At 38.9% G+C, this 18,966-nt stretch overlaps 2 protein-coding genes across 3 annotated transcripts in view; both read right to left on the bottom strand.

Annotated features, from left to right (window-relative positions):
* LOC311044400 (H-2 class II histocompatibility antigen, E-S beta chain-like) overlaps window positions 1-18,966 on the bottom strand; it is a 207,857-nt gene that overhangs the window by 49,129 nt on the left and 139,762 nt on the right. The window contains exon 10 of one of the 2 annotated variants that reach the window (XM_084055949.1): window positions 6,709-7,957. The exons of the other annotated variant lie outside the window; for it this stretch is intronic. The gene's annotated coding sequence lies outside the window, so the exon portion shown is untranslated. Of the gene's footprint in view, window positions 1-6,708; window positions 7,958-18,966 lie in introns of those variants that run through there. 2 annotated transcript variants of the gene reach the window in all.
* LOC311044404 (HLA class II histocompatibility antigen, DQ beta 1 chain-like) overlaps window positions 12,920-18,966 on the bottom strand; it is a 7,896-nt gene continuing 1,849 nt past the window's right edge. Inside the window, exons 2-5 of the mRNA XM_084055955.1 lie at window positions 18,924-18,966; window positions 16,630-16,884; window positions 15,158-15,430; window positions 12,920-13,261 (exon numbers count right to left, since the gene is read on the bottom strand). The exon at window positions 18,924-18,966 is cut by the window's right edge and continues 41 nt beyond it. Of these exons, the coding sequence (XP_083912081.1) occupies window positions 13,002-13,261; window positions 15,158-15,430; window positions 16,630-16,884; window positions 18,924-18,966 (831 nt within the window). The 3' untranslated portion in view covers window positions 12,920-13,001. The remainder of the gene's footprint in view (window positions 13,262-15,157; window positions 15,431-16,629; window positions 16,885-18,923) is intronic.

Raw genomic sequence — 18,966 nt, 5'->3', positions numbered from 1 at the left:
CACACACGCACACGCACACGCACACGCACACACACACACACACACACACACACACACACACCAGCAAACACACAACACACGGTTCGTTACCAGCGCTGCTTGTTTGGAAGTAATAAAAGACTCTCATAGTGAAATAAACAACTCATATAATGTAACATTATTCCACATAGACGTCGAGTAGAGTTGTCAGTGTTCACCAGGCTGGTGAAAACAAGCTGTTAAAACACTCTGTGTGACCAGACTGTGGAAAGAGAAGTGAATTATCTCTCCATCCACCAAACAGGTGAGTTTTACTGCAGGTGTGTGTTAGCTTAGTCTCAAACCTTTTCATGTCTAAGGACCCCCAAAATTGACACTTATTATCCCGCGGACCCACATTTGAAAAGATATGCCAGGGACCCCCATAAGAGAAGATTGTTTACGGCTCTAGCAGTGATTCTCAACCATTTTAATGTCAAGGACCCCCAGTTTGACATTTTGACAGTTTGACATTTTGGCATTTAGGCTACGGACCCCCATTTAATGCCATTTATATCTCTGGGACCCCAATTTATATTGTAAAATCAATGTTAATTTAACTGTGAGAGTGTACACAATGGAAACGTGTCAATTTGGTTCCATTTTGTACACTCTCTGAGTTGTACACTTGTTGTTTTGTACACTCTCAGAGTTACCCTTTAGTTGTGTAAAATATCCAATTTAGAATCCATTGATGTCATTCTAGTCTTGTTCAGTGCATACTGTTCCTTGTTCTTATTGATTTGATTCCAAGGATTATTCCTATCAGGTTTGCCAGTAAGACAATTATTTATGATAGGATTTGATGGAGGACAAATTATGCTTCACAGCACATTGTGAGCTTGTAGATCTGCTGTCTTGAGTCCAGTTTACAGAGAGGGTTTAAGGGGTTAATGTGTGTTTTCTCTGTCTCAGCTGTTGGTGTCCAATGATGAATGAAAGCTGCTCTGCTCATCACTAAGTACAGTACTTGAGTAGATGTACTTAGTTACTTTACTGCAGGCAGCAAGGAGATGAAACTCAGCCCCCACGCCAAGCAGATGTACGAAAACCTGAGCTACGAAGACAACGAGAAAAAGACCCCCATAGACGACCCCAACGGACCCTCAGAAAACACAACCGAGGGCGGCCAGTCGGAGAGAGAGGAGAGAATCGAACATTTCTGAGCTCCATCGGCGGCGAACAAAGTTCTATTCTGTTTTCAAACTAAAACATATACCGACGGCACAAAAGACAACCGGGCGCTCAAGTGAGTCTTTGGACAAAAACATAACAACATGTGGTGCTCCTCTTGGGACAATGGAACGAAGATATGAAATATTTATCCAAACAAGAGAACACGCCTAACAGGAAGGAAACGTATATATTTAAGCCTTTATCGTTAGGTGGCTACGTAATTAAAAAGGACGCCGACATGTTTTGACCACACAGCTGGTCATAATAGATATAAAAACATATATATATACCTCTGTAAAGAAAGGAAGAAGAAGAAACAAAGATGGACAATGAAAGGAGGGAGATGGCAAACCCCGCGTCCAGTGGTGGAAAAAGTACTCACGTTTTTTACTTAAGTAAAAGTATCAATACTGCAATATATTAAGTTAAGTGTCTTGCTCAGGGACACTTGGGCACAGACCGGGGGTCAGGAGGTGAACCGGTGACGGCCTCTCTACCCACTCAGCCACGGCCTCCCCAAAGGTCATGACCGGGGTCATGTCCAGTGGGGATATCATATGAACGGTTGTGTACTACAGTAAACAATGGAATGGACCTACAGTAAATTCAACAGTGCAATACTTCTGAACAACCAAACAAAGGACTACAGGACTGAGACTATAGACCAGGGGGTCTCAGACTTTTTTCGTGTCACTGACCCCCAAATTCTCTTTCATGAATCCATACATGGACCCCCAGTTCAAACGACTCTGTCCTACGAACCCTGATATTATGAAATATGATTTTGGCTCAAATTAATTTGTCTAAATGTCATAATTGAACATACCGTAGGTTCACACAGCGGTGAAACATACTGTTAGAATACATTTTGTTTGTATCGTAGTCATTTCAAGTGAATTGAGTTAAACTACACCTCCTTCGTCTGAGGGAGCCTATAGAACTCCCCCCTGGGGGTCCCTGAAGTCCACTTTGAAAAGCACTGCTCTAGACCAGAGCATGAAGAGCTCCACTTCACCGCTGATGTTTCAGTGAAGTGATTCTGGGAATGACCTTTGACCGTACTCACCTCATGCATGTGACAGGAAGTGCAGCTATGAGCAGGATGCACATTCTGTGTGTTTTCTTTTTCAGTTGCAAATTTTCAAAAAAAAAATGCAAAGATGTGGGACATTTATTTTTGATAGCCAAATATGCTTGAATTAGTCATTTTGTACTTTAAGAATTGTTGTATATGTTTATTTAATGTAATTATTGTATATATTTCACATGAACACTGTATTGATGGTGATGTAAAGCAACAGAAGCACTCCAGCTGTTCACTTGTTATTGTTTTTAGCAGTATTATGAAGTGTCATTGCTGAATACTGTACAATTAATGCAAAAAATATTAAATGTGTTTAATATGTGACTGGAACAAGACAACATCTGAATTCTAAGCTTCATTTGACTGTTGGTTATGGAATAAACTTTTTTTAATGTGGTTAGATTTCCACGTTCTCACTTGGATCCCCCTAAAGCACACTTCCATTTGTGTCATTTAGGGCCTAGATGACAAAAGGGAGGAACGCTTTTGATGACAGGAAAGAATACCATTGCTATAGTGTATAGTGTATTTTTATTTTAAAGTGTCAGTCCGCAACACACATTGAAACACAAAACACACAAACATACCAGAGTGAAAGAGTTGAGGACCACTCACTCACAAGGAGCACTGGTTACAGTTCACTTTTTAAATGTACTTACTTTAATTACCCACAGTATCTCAAACAGTATACGGATCATTTCACTTCTACACATAAACTGAGACAATGGCCCCGATTCACTAAGCAATTTACGACCATGTTTTGATCCATGCTTTATTCTTCATGCAAAATCAATTACAACAGTGCCAATGAAATAGTAGGCCTATGTGCCCAACATTTGTCAACTCATATATATAAAAAAGAAAAAATATGTGAGCGGGTCCAGTGCTTTAGGCATCAAGTAGGCATTTTTCATTTTTCATTTTATTACAGATTGTTGAAGTACAGAATATAAGCTTTCATATGATGTATCATTCATTGAAATTGGAACACATTTGAAGAAGATGTGACCATTTTAATCTTGTTATCTATAATAGTCCAAACTGAGATAATCCCTCCTAAAGAATTTCCACTTCTAGCACCTCTCAGCTCCAGGTAATGGGCGTGAACAATGGGTAATTTATTCAACCTAATCACTCCCCCATTGACACCTTTCAGTCAGCTGTCCACCATATAGAAATTTGATGCAACACAATTACATTTTTTTAAAGGTATTTTTACTTTACTGGAGTATTTCCAATACTTTAACTTCTACTCCACTACAGATCAGAGGAAAATATTGTACTTTTACTCCACTACAATCATTTTAAACTTGAGTTACTAGTTACTTTGCAGATATAAATTATTACATTATAAAACATACATTAACCACTTTAGCCCTATTTTATACATAGTCTATTTGAAAATAGCTGATCTACAAGCTCACAATGCGCATTGCGACGCGTTGTGAGCTTGTAGATCAGCTATTTTCAAACATTTTAGTACTTATACTTTAGGTACTTTAAGTACATTTTGATACCAAGACTTTAGTACTTTTACTTTGATTGAACTCAAGTAACATTTTGAGCACTTTTACTTGTAACAGAGTATTTTTATATTGTGGTATTGCTACCACCGAGTGCTTCTTCCACCACTAAATTTGACCCACTGGTAGTCGACCAACAGTCGAGGGTTACCTATTAATAATGAAGACACGACCAGCTAGGTCCTGGATTAACTCCAACCTGGTGTTTGCACTCTCCATTTACAACCCGTACATCTACATAAACGTTCAGATTTCAAATATAAAGTGCTTATCTCATGGCCACGGATGTTACCATTAACTTCGGGTGGGTCTAAGTACCCGTATCTTCCATATTGTTCAATAAAAAGCATTTTAATCTTATCGGTGGCCATTTTCTCATAGAGTTATAACGTATCAGGAGTGCAATACACCCCCCAACCAATACGGCCGTGTAGTTGAAAAACAACGGAGACAATGGCCATCAATCGGATCAAAATGCTTTTTATTGAACAAAACGGAAGATACGGGTACTTATGAGGGCCCGTACATAATTATAACACCCGTGGCCATGAGATAAGCACTTTATATTTTAAATCTGAACGTTTATGTTGATGTACGAGTTGTAAATGGAGAAATGCAAACACCAACTGTACGTTCAGCCATGACGCTTGACCGCGAGCTAACAATGCTAAGCTCCTAGCCTAGCTCGTTATTCCACCGTTGTTTTGTCCACATCTTCAGTGAAATACTTCAATACGAACGTCGAGCGGCCTGTTGTTTAGCTGGGGCTGCCCTCAGAGCTGCTGTGTTCGCCACAATGTTATTATTGATAATAGAACTACATTCTGTCCCGAAAAAGACTAACGCAATACTGGCCGTTTCGGCGCTTCCCACCGTGGTGAAGTTAGTTTCAGCCTCAGGTTGAATATTCACCCAGTGGCTATTACTCCAGTAAAGTAAAAAATACCTCAAAATTGTACTGAAGTACAATACTTGAGTAAATGTACTTAAGTTACGTTACACCACCACAGAGAGGAGTGATACTGATGGGCGGGGATTAGGCTTGTAACCGGAGAACAATGGGCCAACAACCAACCAAAACCACTCACATGCTAATGTTGTCCCTGCAAGTTAAAACCACTCTCCGCCCCCAAAAGACCGACAGAAACACACAGAAACACTCCTGTTTTTGTAATGTAATTTAAACCACTTAATGATTCTAAAACGCCTATCTTTTGGACTATAAACCTTCTTCAACATTCGAACTGTGTTAATATGGAAAATAACGAAAATCACCAAAAAAAAAAAAAAAGTTTAAAAGCTATTTTCTAGTCTTTGTCAATGGGCGACATGATGCCCTAAACACCAGACCTGGTCACATATGTCAAACGATGTATTGCTTGTAGCCTATGCATAATATAGACATGATGCAGATTCCACCGCTTTTGTCTTTCTTCCCTGGACTATCAGTTGCATTTAGAGCTGAATTATTAGGTCCCTCAGAGTATTTGCCAGTGTCGGCCAAGCGGGCCATCTCAGCCAAAGTGTCACGTTGTCAGAAACTGCAAGGTTCATTTCCCCTCCGCTCCACAAGGAGGCACCACAATGGGGTTCAGTGGTACCTGCGGTGGTGACCTCACTTCCTCTCACTATAAAAGCAGGACTGGATTCCCATTCTCCCCTTGTCCTTTGTCTCCAAACACACGCAGCCGGCCTGTGTGTTTGCCGTGTGCTGCTGATATACTGATGTTTGCCATGCGTCTGTTGAAGCTGCTATAATGTAAGTTCTAGTGTTTTACTTCTAGTGATGTGGATTATATTTAAGAATTGATGAACTTGAGTTATATGGATATTTAGATGTGTTTAATATTATGAAGTAAATACTTGGCCAATTATTATTTTGATGATATACAATACCTTAATGTATAATATGATTTAAAGGCCATATCTATGTTTGATATTTTATCTGGCATGATATTATAATTTGTTTCTTTGTGTCTTTGTTTAGAACCGTGGCAATCATCATGAAACCCAATGTCAACACTATACACATCATTATCCGGCTAAATAAACTGGATATTTGATTGCAACCTTTGTTTCCTGGTGGTTTGTGGCTCCAGTTTGAACTTTAAATCCTAACGCACGTAATAATGAAGATGGGCTATGATGCCTTAATGTCACTGTGTTGTTCAAAAATAGCTGATCTACAAGCTCACAACGCTTCGCGACGCGTTGTGAGCTTGTAGATCTGCTATTTTCTAAAAAACAATTGAAATAAAATGTGCAATTTGGAAGATTTTTTAAACATTCTAACACAAATCTGGTACGGGGCTCCAGCTGGCACAAAACATTTTCAGATGGGGGGGGGGTTATAGGGACAAATTAGCCTACATTAATTTGGGCGTCCATGACATAAAATTATTTGAGATTCACCAGTTAAAATAATAAAAAAATTGTAGCAAGCCCAAAGTCGCTTATAATAAGCGGACATGGCAACACTGTTCAGTACGGTGAAGGTGAAGTTGGATGTTTATTTCCTGTTGCCTTATGTTGTGAAATGGGGAGTGGAACAATGCAAATTAACTTCTGGGGTACGTGCTTGACATTTGACCAGCTGGCAGCCATCATGACATACACCTGTGATCCGCATGTTTGAGGCATCTACACACCCCTTTGTGAATTGCACGTCAGTTTGTGCTTACAGAAAATACACCTTCCTTTAGGAACTATATTTACGACCAGCTTAATGAATCTGGGCCCATCTTGAACCCTGCCTTCAGGTACGTCATGGAAAGGACGCATCGTTAAGCACACCTGGGGAAAAACACATTTGGTGAATTGTGGAGGTTGGCTTCTCTTGTATTTTCTCTTAACAGACAGTTAAGAGAATTCTGTATGAGTGAAATTTAAGAAAACATGAGGCCAAAATATGTTTCTTATTCCTTTATTGATATTTTGACATTCCATTCAAACCAAGCAAATTAAAGCCAAAATCTAACATCTGAACTTCAAACCATTCATGATCAGGGGTGCAGATCCCAGGGGGGAAGGAGGGGACATGTCTGACATGTTCCTCCAATAAAGTATCTTTAAATAAATGATATAATTTAAAATCTATATTTAATAGAAGCTGATTCCACTTTTGAAGTCATTCTCACATACAGTAAACACAATACTTTGTGAAGGTTTTGTTTTTGCTACTCGTGTGTCCTGATCATCAACAACTGCCAAATAAATAAATCCACAAGCTTCATCTTCATCACTTGTCCACAGAGCTGTTAACTAGTTTAATGAGTGAAGTTCAGCCAATATGTAGCTGAAAAACGGAAAGACAAATAATACTAGCCTCGATCTCCAGGCTTTTATTTTTTAGTTTTGCTACTGACCAAGGAATATCTAAACTGTCCGAATTAGACACATATTTTGTTCTTTATTTAAAGTTTGCACAACCTTTCTGTTGTTGACTCATCGTGTCACTGTCACAACGCAGTCCTCATTCTCCTAATTAACATAATTAAAAAGAATAATTAAAACCTCATGGGAATTCAAATACATTTATTGGACTATTTATTTTTAGTTATGACGCAGGACCACATTAGAAACGAGTGCTTCATTATGCTTTAATGTGTGATCCTAGGTTTAAGTTGTTTTGTGATTTTGCTCGTATATCTTTTACCAAAATCAAATCAAATCTCAAATGATGTGAATTAATGTGAAAGTATCAATGTTTGTAAGTCCTGCTGTTAAACATGGAGCCATGTTAATGTGTTTGTTGTTAAATCATGTGATGTCAACCTATAATGGATTATTTACATCATAGCATAACATTATAGTTTGTTTCATGCATTGAACATGGATTTGGTGTTTAGTTTTTTATACCAAATGTCAGACAAACTGTAATCATTGTGACCATTATTAGTTAGTTTATTACTAAGTTGTAAAGACATCTGCTCCCCTGCTCGTGATTAGTGATTACATATAAATCATTAATATAAATGATTGCATGTCATCAGTGTTTCCCATTAATTTCATAGACTGTGGCGGACCACCATTGTTTAATTTGGGTCCACCCATCACCTCAGACTACCTTGGAGGATCATGTCCACCCATCACAGGGAAACAAAAAAAGGGTTAACCCTAACCCCAACCTTTAACTTCACAAACACTATGCCTAAACCTAAACTTAACCTTAACCACAACCTCACAGAAACTATGCCTATAAACTAAACCTTTAACCTCACAAACACTATGCCTAAACGTAACCTTAACCATAACCTCACATAAACTATGCCTATAAAACCTCACCTTAACACTAACCTTTAAATTAACAAAAACGATGCCTAAACCTAACCTTAACCCTAAAAGGTTGATGTCATCATTGTGTTGCTGTTACGACTATTTAAAAGCTGATTGGACACATGTATTTCTTCCTCTCACACCCAGGTGTTCTGTGAAAAGACAAGACCAATAAGAATCAGAATGTATTAACTGTGTGAACATGTTAACACTTTAGAATACCATTCCCTTATAATAGTAAATTAATCATTCATAAATTATTAATTTAGTTTATAATTAGTAAATGATGTGTTATTCATAACATGTTAAACAGTCGGTTCATGATTTAATGATTTAAAACTATGCTATAAATAGTTAAAAGATCATGAACAAGTCGTTAGTAAACTACTTAAAAACCTGACCTCCCAGCACCCTCCCTGCAACTACAGTAACCATCAAAGTAGAAACAACTCAGTCCATTCAAACAACATTTGACCAATACTTTGTCAATAGTGTATCTTAGTAGGAAGGGCAGCTCAGTTGGAAGAACACTCTCCTTTGGACCACAAGGTTCTGTCTTTGATCCTGTTAGTGATGGAATGATCAGTGTTTTCAATGTACTGAATCATTGGTTCAGTTCACTGAAATGTTGTGTTCAAATGATTGGTTCAGAGTTTGACTGCATTGTGTCGTCTCTTCACTTCCTGACTGAGTCACTGAACGTCCTCTCAGGCTATGGGATCTAAACTCCTGCGTCATGTAAAACATGTTTATATTTGATTGATGATGAATGGTCCAAACTACACAGTTCACCAAGAGGACCCCCCCCCCCCCCCATCTGACCACATTGTCATCAGTGTTGTCTGATACAACAAATCATTTGACTATTACATTTGATTATTATATTCATTATTATAAGAAATTACGCAGAAATTAAGCAGAAGACAATGTGAATTCACACGACCGGGATGGTTTACCAGGCTAGTTGTTTCACTTCTTACACTAGCATGTTGTTTTGTGTATGTTTTCTAATTTTGTACACTTTTATACATTAAAACTGTATAAATGTAAATATAAAAAGGTTTAGTAAAAAGAAAGAGGAAGTGAACCTGGGTGTGTGGGAGGAGTCTAAAGATTCTCATCATTGGTTGTCGGCACCAGAATGCGACCTGATAGAAGAAGAAGAGAGACAGTTAAAACAGACACACAAATAAATCCTATGTACTGTATTGTGTGTATTTCTCCTTAAAATGCATAAATGTACACACAACACAATAACACAATAACACAACAACATTAGGGTTCAGTCATCAGGGTCACATGTTGCATCAGAACTAATGTGAACATTTGACTCTTATTTAAGACTAAATGTGACAACATAGAACACACTTTGACCTCTAACTAGGTCGTCTAAACTGGTCTAAACCGGTTAAGGTTCTAAACCAATTTAGGTTGTGGCTTTACATGTTTGTTTGTTTTCATTTCTGTGAGGGTTCCACATGTCATGTGATCCTCTGTTGACCTGACCTCATTTCTTCCACTGTTAGTAGATTTATTAATTTTCTCCGCCAGGAGACTATGTTTTCACTTTCCGTCCCCCCCCCCTCGGCCAAGCTAACATTGGTTAAGCCTCACGTGACACGTGACAATACGTTGAAAGAGTGTGCTCTGATTGGCTAGTGAGACACATGACGTATAGCGGCCTATAAATAGATGTGTCACTTTGAAAGAGTCTTGGTCTCTTTCAAAGTGAGGTAAGACAGGAATAATCACGAAATGGCTGAGGAATGGCGGAGCAATAAATTATGTAGACACACTGGTGTCATCACAATACGTAATATAAATAGCTTAGACAGGATTAATCAAGAACAGTACTTTCCAGTCACAGTTGATGACACAGTGCAACTAACTGTTATTATGCAAACTGAAGAAGCTAATCATTGTCTGCAAACTGATGAAGAAGCAAAGGCGCAACGCCTATCATCAAAGTTCCAATCTTGGAATAAATTCCAATATGTGCTGGCGGAGACTTGTGCTCCGAGGAGCACATTTTCTAGTTAAACATGTTAATTAAACATGTTAATTAAACATGTTAATCACCTCGTTTCTTCCACTGGAAGTAGATGAATCCAGACAGGAACAAGACCAGACCCAGAACCAGACCTGATGCTCCCATGGCCACCTTGTTCTTCACTGACTCTGGCATGGAGTCATCTGATAATACAAATATTATATTAATTATATTATTACAGTAGATTAAAACACCTTGTTCTTCACTGACTCTGACATGGAGTCATCTGATAATACAAATATTATATTAATTATATTATTACAGTAGATTAAAACACCTTGTTCTTCACTGACTCTGACATGGAATCATCTGTGTCATTTTAGATTTGAGCTATAACTATTATTTTATACTTAGGATATTCAAAAATAGCAGATCTGATATTTTTGAAACAGAGACATTTGACAGTTACAAATGTTCGCTTTAAATATATATAGGCTATTAAAAGATTTGCAAACATTTTTCAAAAATAGCAGATCTACAAGCTCGTAGCTTGTAGATCTCGGTGCCGCACTATGAGCTTGGAGATCTGCTATTTATGAATATCCCAAAGTATAAAATAATGGTTATAGCTCAAATCTAAAATGACACAGATGTGTTCCTGGATTGAATGGGTTAAGTAAGTAAGCCTTGCCGAGCCATGTGACCCATAGGGGGAGGAGCCTATCTCCTGTTTCTGTAGCGTGAGGCGGCTTGATGTGACTCTAGTCACAGAGACTTACCCCCCCCCCCCAACCCTTGATGTGACTCTAGTCACAGAGACTTACCCCCCCCCCCAACCCAACCCTTGATGTGACTCTAGTCACAGAGACTTACCCCCCCCAACCCAACCCTTGATGTGACTCTAGTCACAGAGACTTACCCCCCCCCCAACCCAACCCTTGATGTGACTCTAGTCACAGAGACTTACCCCCCCAACCCAACCCTTGATGTGACTCTAGTCACAGAGACTTACCCCCCCCAACCCAACCCTTGATGTGACTCTAGTCACAGAGACTTACCCCCCCCCAACCCAACCCTTGATGTGACTCTAGTCACAGAGACTTACCCCCCCCCCAACCCTTGATGTGACTCTAGTCACAGAGACTTACCCCCCCAACCCAACCCTTGATGTTACTCTAGTCACAGAGACTTACCCCCCCCAACCCAACCCTTGATGTGACTCTAGTCACAGAGACTTACCCCCCCCCCAACCCAACCCTTGATGTGACTCTAGTCACAGAGACTTACCCCCCCCCAACCCAACCCTTGATGTGACTCTAGTCACAGAGACTTACCCCCCCCCCAACCCAACCCTTGATGTGACTCTAGTCACAGAGACTTACCCCCCCAACCCAACCCTTGATGCTGAGTGCCAAGCAGGGAGGCATTGGGTCACTTTGATAGTCTTTGGTATGACCCGGCCAGGGATCAAACTCCAACCTCTCAATCTTAAGGCAGACACTCTAATCACTAGACCATTACCATTGATATTAATGCAGCATTTATATAAGACCCGTTCCATCTCTCAGGACTGTTCTCATACTTTACAGTCACTTTCAGCCCCTTCACTCCAGCAGCTTCTGTCCCTGATGTGGAAATTCTATAATTTCTATAAATGTCTTTGTATCTGCAGCCATTAGTAAACTAAGATGATGTACCTCATCTAGACAAGACACTTTAAGTAGGTGAGGCTCCTGTCATGACCTTCTTATTAGAATGGTAACTTTCTTAGGATGTTTTAATGTATTTGTATTGATTTTTATTTCTGGTGTCTGTATTATTATTGTGTCTTGTTTTTAATTGGATTGCTGTGTTTCCTTTCTGCAAAACAAATGTACCTTCAGTTACAAAAAGAGAAGAATCCTTGAACCCTTAAAATAGAGTGTAGTGTAACACATTACACTAGAATACAGTAGAATACAGTAGATACAGTAGAATACAGTAGAATACAGTTAGATACAGTAGATTACAGTAACTGACCCCAGTCCATCTTGATAGGCGCGGTCAGGCTGGGATGTTCCACCATGCATGTGATCTTCTCTCCTGATCTGTAACACACACACACACACACACACACACACACACACACACACACACACACACACACACACACACACACACACACACACACACACACACACACACCAACTACAATTAGGCACCATAGCATTAGACCGTTATAGGCAATAAGATACTGATATTTTCTCCACCTAAAATAATCATGACGTGCGTGTGTCCTCAAGTTGAATGTGTGTCCATGTGGATCTGCTCAGAGCTGAAGCGGCCCCTCCTCCCCGCCCGGTCTGGCAGTGAGTGAGCAGCTGTTAATTAGCACTAACATTAGGACAGATTGTGAAAGTAGACGATCTACACGCTGAAACGCGCCGCGATTGAACACATTGATCCGTTGATCTTTGTTATTATTTAGTTTTTTGGAGAAAAAAATAAGGTTTGACTATTTTTGTGTAGGAGTGTGAATGCCCCGCTGGGCTCTCCTCCGCTCTAGTGTTTATTGTGTATTCCACTATTCCCTCCCCATGCAGAAAAAATAGGAAGGCAGAAGAAACTTAGTAACGAGATATGCACGTTATAGCGTATTCCTGTGTGTGTATTCATGTATAGCACACTCGCTCGCGGGTCTCTGTGTGCGTTCGTCATGCTTGCACGACGACGAGCTTGCTGCGTAGTTGTGTCTGGAGTAGACTGATGATAAACATGGGACTCGGGAGCAATCGTGTGTGTGTGTGTGTGTGTGTGTGTGTGTGTGTGTGTGTGTGTGTGTGCGTGTGCGTGTGTGTGTGTGTGTCACTTAATATTAGCCTACCAATTAATGGGCCATTTTCAGCAAGTGAGTAACACTTGTTTTATTTTTAAAGAATATATGTATAGGTGTCTATTAGGTGTGTATTTCTATGTAAAGGTGTCTGTTAGGTGTGTACCTGGGTGTGTACTCCAGGTAGGAGTGGTACTGGTAGTACCAGTCTCCATCAGACAGCTCGTCAGTAGAGGAGAGACCAGAGGTCAAAGGTTCTTGACCTATCCACCAGGTCACCAGGATCACTTTAGGATAGAAGTCGTAGCTGCTGCACCTCAGCATGTGAGTGTGTTCACCACGACGAGGGGGAGTCTCTGACTTCAGTCTCACTTTGGGCTCCACTGGATAAATAAGATTATTATTATTATTATTATATAACCGCCATAGGAAAATGTCATTATCATTAATAATTATACGTCATCCAAATGAGATCCAAATGATCCAGAAAGCTGCAACACACTTGGTCTTCAACCAGACAAAATGTTCACGTTTCCCGGCTCTCCCCCGTTCTCCTCTCCCTCCATTGGCTCACAGTTGCTGCCCTCACAGAGTACAAAACACTGATGTTGGCCTACAAAGCAAACAAACGTATGACACCCCCATATCTTCAAGCCTGATCCAACCCTACAACCCCTCACCCTCCACACGTCCTAGACTCTTCTTCCTTCTCTAAAACACCCTGGACAACGCTCCACACGTCCTAGACTCGTCTCCCTTCTGGCTCCCAAACTGTGGAATAAACTCCTAATTGCAGTCAGAACTGCAGACTCACTCCCAATCTACCACCATAATCTGAAGACTCTCCTCTTCAGACTCCACCTCAGCCTGTAGCACTAGACCTAGCCTTGATGACCTTGCAGTCTCATGCAAAGGTTAAAATGTAATTTAGATATCATGTTATGTAGACAGATGCCAGGTTCATTGTAGACCTGGCATCCTATAGTTTGGATAGTTTTAATGTATAATTATATTATTTATTTGTTTGATATTATACTGTTTAGACTAGTGGTTCTCAAACTTTTTCATGTCAAGGACCCCCAAAATGATATGTATTTGGCCGCGAACCCCCATCGCAAAATATTTTTGTTCCAGAGACCCCCCAGAAGCAAAGATTTGAGTTACAAATGTTCGCTTTCAAAGATTTGCACAAGTTTTCACGATTTGTCAAAAATATCAGATATACAAGCTCATAGCGCGGCACTCGGTGCCGCGCTATGAGCTTGTATATCTGATATTTTTGAATAGCCAAAGTATAAAATGTTAAAGTGGTTTAAATTATTGTGATGCTATATTAACACATTATGCTGGGGACCCCCTGGAATCCCACCAAGGACCCCTGGGGGTCCCCGGGCCCCATTTTGAGAACCAATGGTTTTGACTGATGATAGGTTCTTGGTTTACCTATGATCCTAGATTACTATTTCTAAGCATTTGATGTATTACCTTGTGTTTTCCTTGTTTACTGTAAATCTCTCTGGATTAAGAGCGTCTGATAAATGCCTACATTGTAAATTGTAACTGTAAATGTCAGTGTTTGGCCACCAGATGGCACCAGAGAACAACGTTTCATAGAATACTGTAGATTCTACAATAGTCTACAGTTTTCTACAAAGTAGAATGCATTTATACAATATAATTTAAACATATTAAATAATTCACAGTTACACAGTGCTTTACATAAACAACAATAAACCAAGCAATATCATTTTATGAAAATAGCTCAGATGAAGAAGAGTAGAAACAAACAAAACAATACACATAATCCTGTGAAATATTAATAAAGTGATTAAAAACCTACAAAACAAACTAGTAAAGACAATAATTAAAATACAAAATCAGGAGGTGAAATGAAGTGTATAGAGGTGTGTTTTAGCCTGCATGGTTCTTTTTAAAGTTCATTTAAAAACATTAATCCTGGTGTCTCTGTTTTAGGCAGGTCATTATATGAGGGTGAAAACACTCAGAAATAGATCTATATGCTTCATTTATACTCGGTGTACGATGGTGACACCACATGTTGTGAGCTTGTAGATCTGCTATTTCCACTGTGTGACAGCCTGTTAGGATACAGTATAAATCAAGAGGATCTGAAATGTTTCTCAGCAGATAAAGAAATATGTAATAATTATTATCAGATCAATATTAACACCATTAATCATCTCTGAATAGAATCATGTGATTTCATGTTATAGTTTATGAGGTGATGAGTGTTGAGTGCTGCTCTGAGATCAGCTCACCTCTCTTGTTCAGAGCAGTGCGGTAGTAGGTCTCAATGTTGGGTTTGCAGAGTCCCTCTCGGTTTCTTCTCATCCAAGCCAGTTGTGTAGGATCTTTATTGCCGCGCTCTGCGTTCTTCACACCAAACTCAGTGTATCCAACAAACTGATCTACTCTACTGTCCCACCTGAGGAACTCATCACCATCGAAATTCAATGACTGTATGTACTGTATGTCCTTCAGCTCACTGGAGTTAAACACACAGCGGGAAGCCACATAGTACATATATCCATCTGGAAATAGACAATAAAAAATGTCATTAATGTTCAATGTTATTATCATCTGTATAATATCAACACTAGCCTTCAAATGGATTTTGGTATATGTCTTTAAGTACATGTACTCAAGTACTGTACTTAAGTACAATTTTGAGGTATGTGTACTTTACGCGAGTATTATAACACTTTTACTTCTACTCCACTACATCCCGGAGGCGAATATTGTACTTTTACTCCACTACAATTATTTTAAAACTTTAGTTAAAAACTTTAGGCTAATTGCCCCTAACTGCCCCCCATCGGCCATATATTACTTTATGTAGTGATACATATCATATATATATATTTATCACTACATCACTATGTGATATATATCATATATATCACATAGTGATGTAGTGATACATATCATATATATATATATATATATATATATATATATATATATATATATATATATATATATATATATATATATATATATATATATCACTACATCACTATGTGATACATATATCATATATATCACTAAATAAAGTCTAAAATAGGTTCAGGTGCGCTGGGGGCATGCACAATATAAGGTGCGGGTCACACATGCACGCATTTTGTTTTTATTAATTGATAAATTAAACGACCATTAAAACAACAGTAACAACACACTCTACCAGCCTTCAGCGATGGAAAAAGTACTCAAATGTTTAAGTAAAAGTAAGTAAAAGCATCAATACTGCAAAGTAGAAATACTCACAATTTTATGTCAAGTTCAAAATACGGGCAGCAGTGGTTAAGGTATGTTTTTTAATAATCAAAATCTCCAAAGTAACTAGTAACTAAAGTTTTCAAATAATTGTAGTGGAGTAAAAGTACAATATTTGCCTCTGAGATGTAGTAAGTAGAAGTAAAAGTATTAGAAATTGGAAATACTCGAGTAAAGTACAAATACCTCAAAACTGTACTTAAGTACAGTACTTGAGTACATGTACTTAAAGACGTATACCAAAATCAATTTGAAAAAATTGCTTCTCACTGTTCTCAGGTAAAATAGCGATTAATTTCGATTCATTAATTACAAAGCCTCTAATTAAGTTCCAGAGTTCCAGCCCTAATTGTGATATGTTTCATTTTAATGGTAACTGTTGTATAATCGTATTGTCTTGGATTTTGACGTGATTGATGTCTGCTAGTTAATAACGATTGTGTTAATAGTAATATACCTTTCACTGGTGGTTTCTTCAAGGCAGTGCGAGTGTTGTCCAGGCTGGCTTTGCAGATCGCCTGCTGACCCAAATCATATGCATAATCTCCTGGGACGGTCATATGATCTACAAACGGAGGCTGAGGCTCCACCTCCTTCCCTTTGTTGTAGTCTGCGTAGAACAACACTTCACCATCCAGTCCTATCATGAACTCTTTATATGAGTCTTTAACTGTGTCTGAACAGCCAAGGACTGTAGTCTCCTCATGGAACACTGGAAATAAAACAAAGATGACATTAAATTCAACAACAAAGTCCTTCACAGTGACAATAACACATAATCATCATGTTAAACAATCATGTTTGGTTCATATATGAAGTGAAAGGTTGGATATTAAAAGTAGTTTCCTGTCAAACGTTTTATTCACACTGAAACAGATTCAAATGTTTTAATGTATTTATTTATTTTTATTATGAAAGTAATTCATAAGGAAAAATGTATTTCATGATGTCACAACAACCCAGGTATCAAATCATGTCAGATTTCTAGTGTGATGACGTCTCCACGCCCCGCCCACCACAGCGTCCGCTCGTCAGGACCCGACGTCTCCGTGTCGTCCTTGATCAGTGTTTACCGCGCGCAGCGCCGAGCGCACACCCGGCGTATTGGTAACTGAGTACATTTACTCAAGTACAATTTTGAGGTATTTTTTACTTTACTTGAGTATTTCAAATTTTCAGTACTTTTACTCCACTACATCTCAGAGACAAACATTGTACTTTTACTCCACTACTATTATTTGACAACTTTAGTTACTGGTTACTTTGTAGATTTTGATTATTATTACAAAACATACATTACCCACTTCAGACCTAGGCCTACATATATTTTGGCCATTTGAAAATAGCAGCTCTAGATGTAGCCCCTACGGAACCTCTCCCTCCGCTGTACGCTGTATAGCTCCGAGATGAGGTCCCTCGTTAGTTACTGCCGTCTGTTTTCGAAATGGTCGCACGTCGTCCACTTTACATGTTTCTTACCCCTTTCTGCACATCGTATCCAAAAAGTAAAGCATTTCCGCCACTCTCTCAGATGTTTGAAGTTTTAACGCGCCATAAAAGCTATCCAACGGGTTGAAGAAAGTATTTAATTTGCCTCGGTTTTCATCCGGTTCCATAATATTTTGCATTAGAAGATGCAATTCAACATTTGACCAGTAGGGTAAAAAGTAATGTTATCTCTACGAGCGCAACTCTTGCGCAATGTCTTAAAAACCATGTAACCGGATGAAAACCGAGGCAAATTAAATACTTTCTTCAACCCGTTGGATGGCTTTTATGGCGCGTTAAAACTTCAAACATCTGAGAGAGTGGCGGAAATGCTTTACTTTTTGGATACGATGTGCAGAAAGGGGTAAGAAACATGTAAAGTGGACGACGTGCGACCATTTCGAAAACAGACGGCAGTAACTAACGAGGAACCTCATCTCGGAGCTATACAGCGGAGGGAGAGGTTCCGTCGGAGCTACTCTAGATGTTCACAATGCGTTGCATAGCAACGCATTGTGAACTTGTAGATCTGCTATTTTCAAAAGATGTTTATAAATACATTTTAGACAATAGCTTGTGAAACAGGACATTCTTCATAATGACTACTTCTACTTTTGGTACTTTAAGTAAATTATTTTACCAATGAATAATAAATGATACTTTACAATAATAAATAAGAAGCTAAAATAAACCCCACACGGTGTAACATTTCTTTAACAGTTAAAATAGTACATTTTACATAGCAGCAGTAGCAAAGAGGTATAAAATGTACAACCATATGTGTGCAACACTCTTGTATGATGAAATATAGAGATGTGAGGTTTCTGGAATCCCCAGGGTTCTATAATAGGCCCCTCCTCCTCCCTCTGCACAAAACCCTCATTTTCATGATGTATTATATTATATTCTCCATATTTCATGATGTCACAACAACAGTTCCTAACATCTGTTTTAATGTTTATGTATTTGGACCAACATTCAAGATTCAATACTGTATGTTGCATATACAGGTAGTAAAAGGAGGGTGTGTGTGTGTGTGTGTGTGTGTGTGTGTGTGTGTGTGTGTGTGTGTGTGTGTGTGTGTGTGTGTGTGTGTGTGTGTGTGTGTGTGCGTGCGTGCGTGCGTGCGTGCGTGCGTGCGTGCGTGCGTGCGTGCGTGTCATTTGTTTGTATTGTGCATTGTTCATATTTGGTTTATATAATAACAGTAGGCCTAGATATAAATGTATATATTATATAATAACATAAATATAATGTACTTACTTCCTGGGATCGCTTTGACATGAAGTACAGAGGAGAGGATGAG

The sequence above is a fragment of the Gymnoscopelus microlampas genome, assembly GCF_963454915.1.
Source record: "Gymnoscopelus microlampas genome assembly, chromosome: 4".
Taxonomy (NCBI): Eukaryota; Metazoa; Chordata; class Actinopteri; order Myctophiformes; family Myctophidae; genus Gymnoscopelus; species Gymnoscopelus microlampas.
Note: the sequence above shows the minus strand (reverse complement) of the source record. Positions and strands in the feature narration are given on the sequence as shown.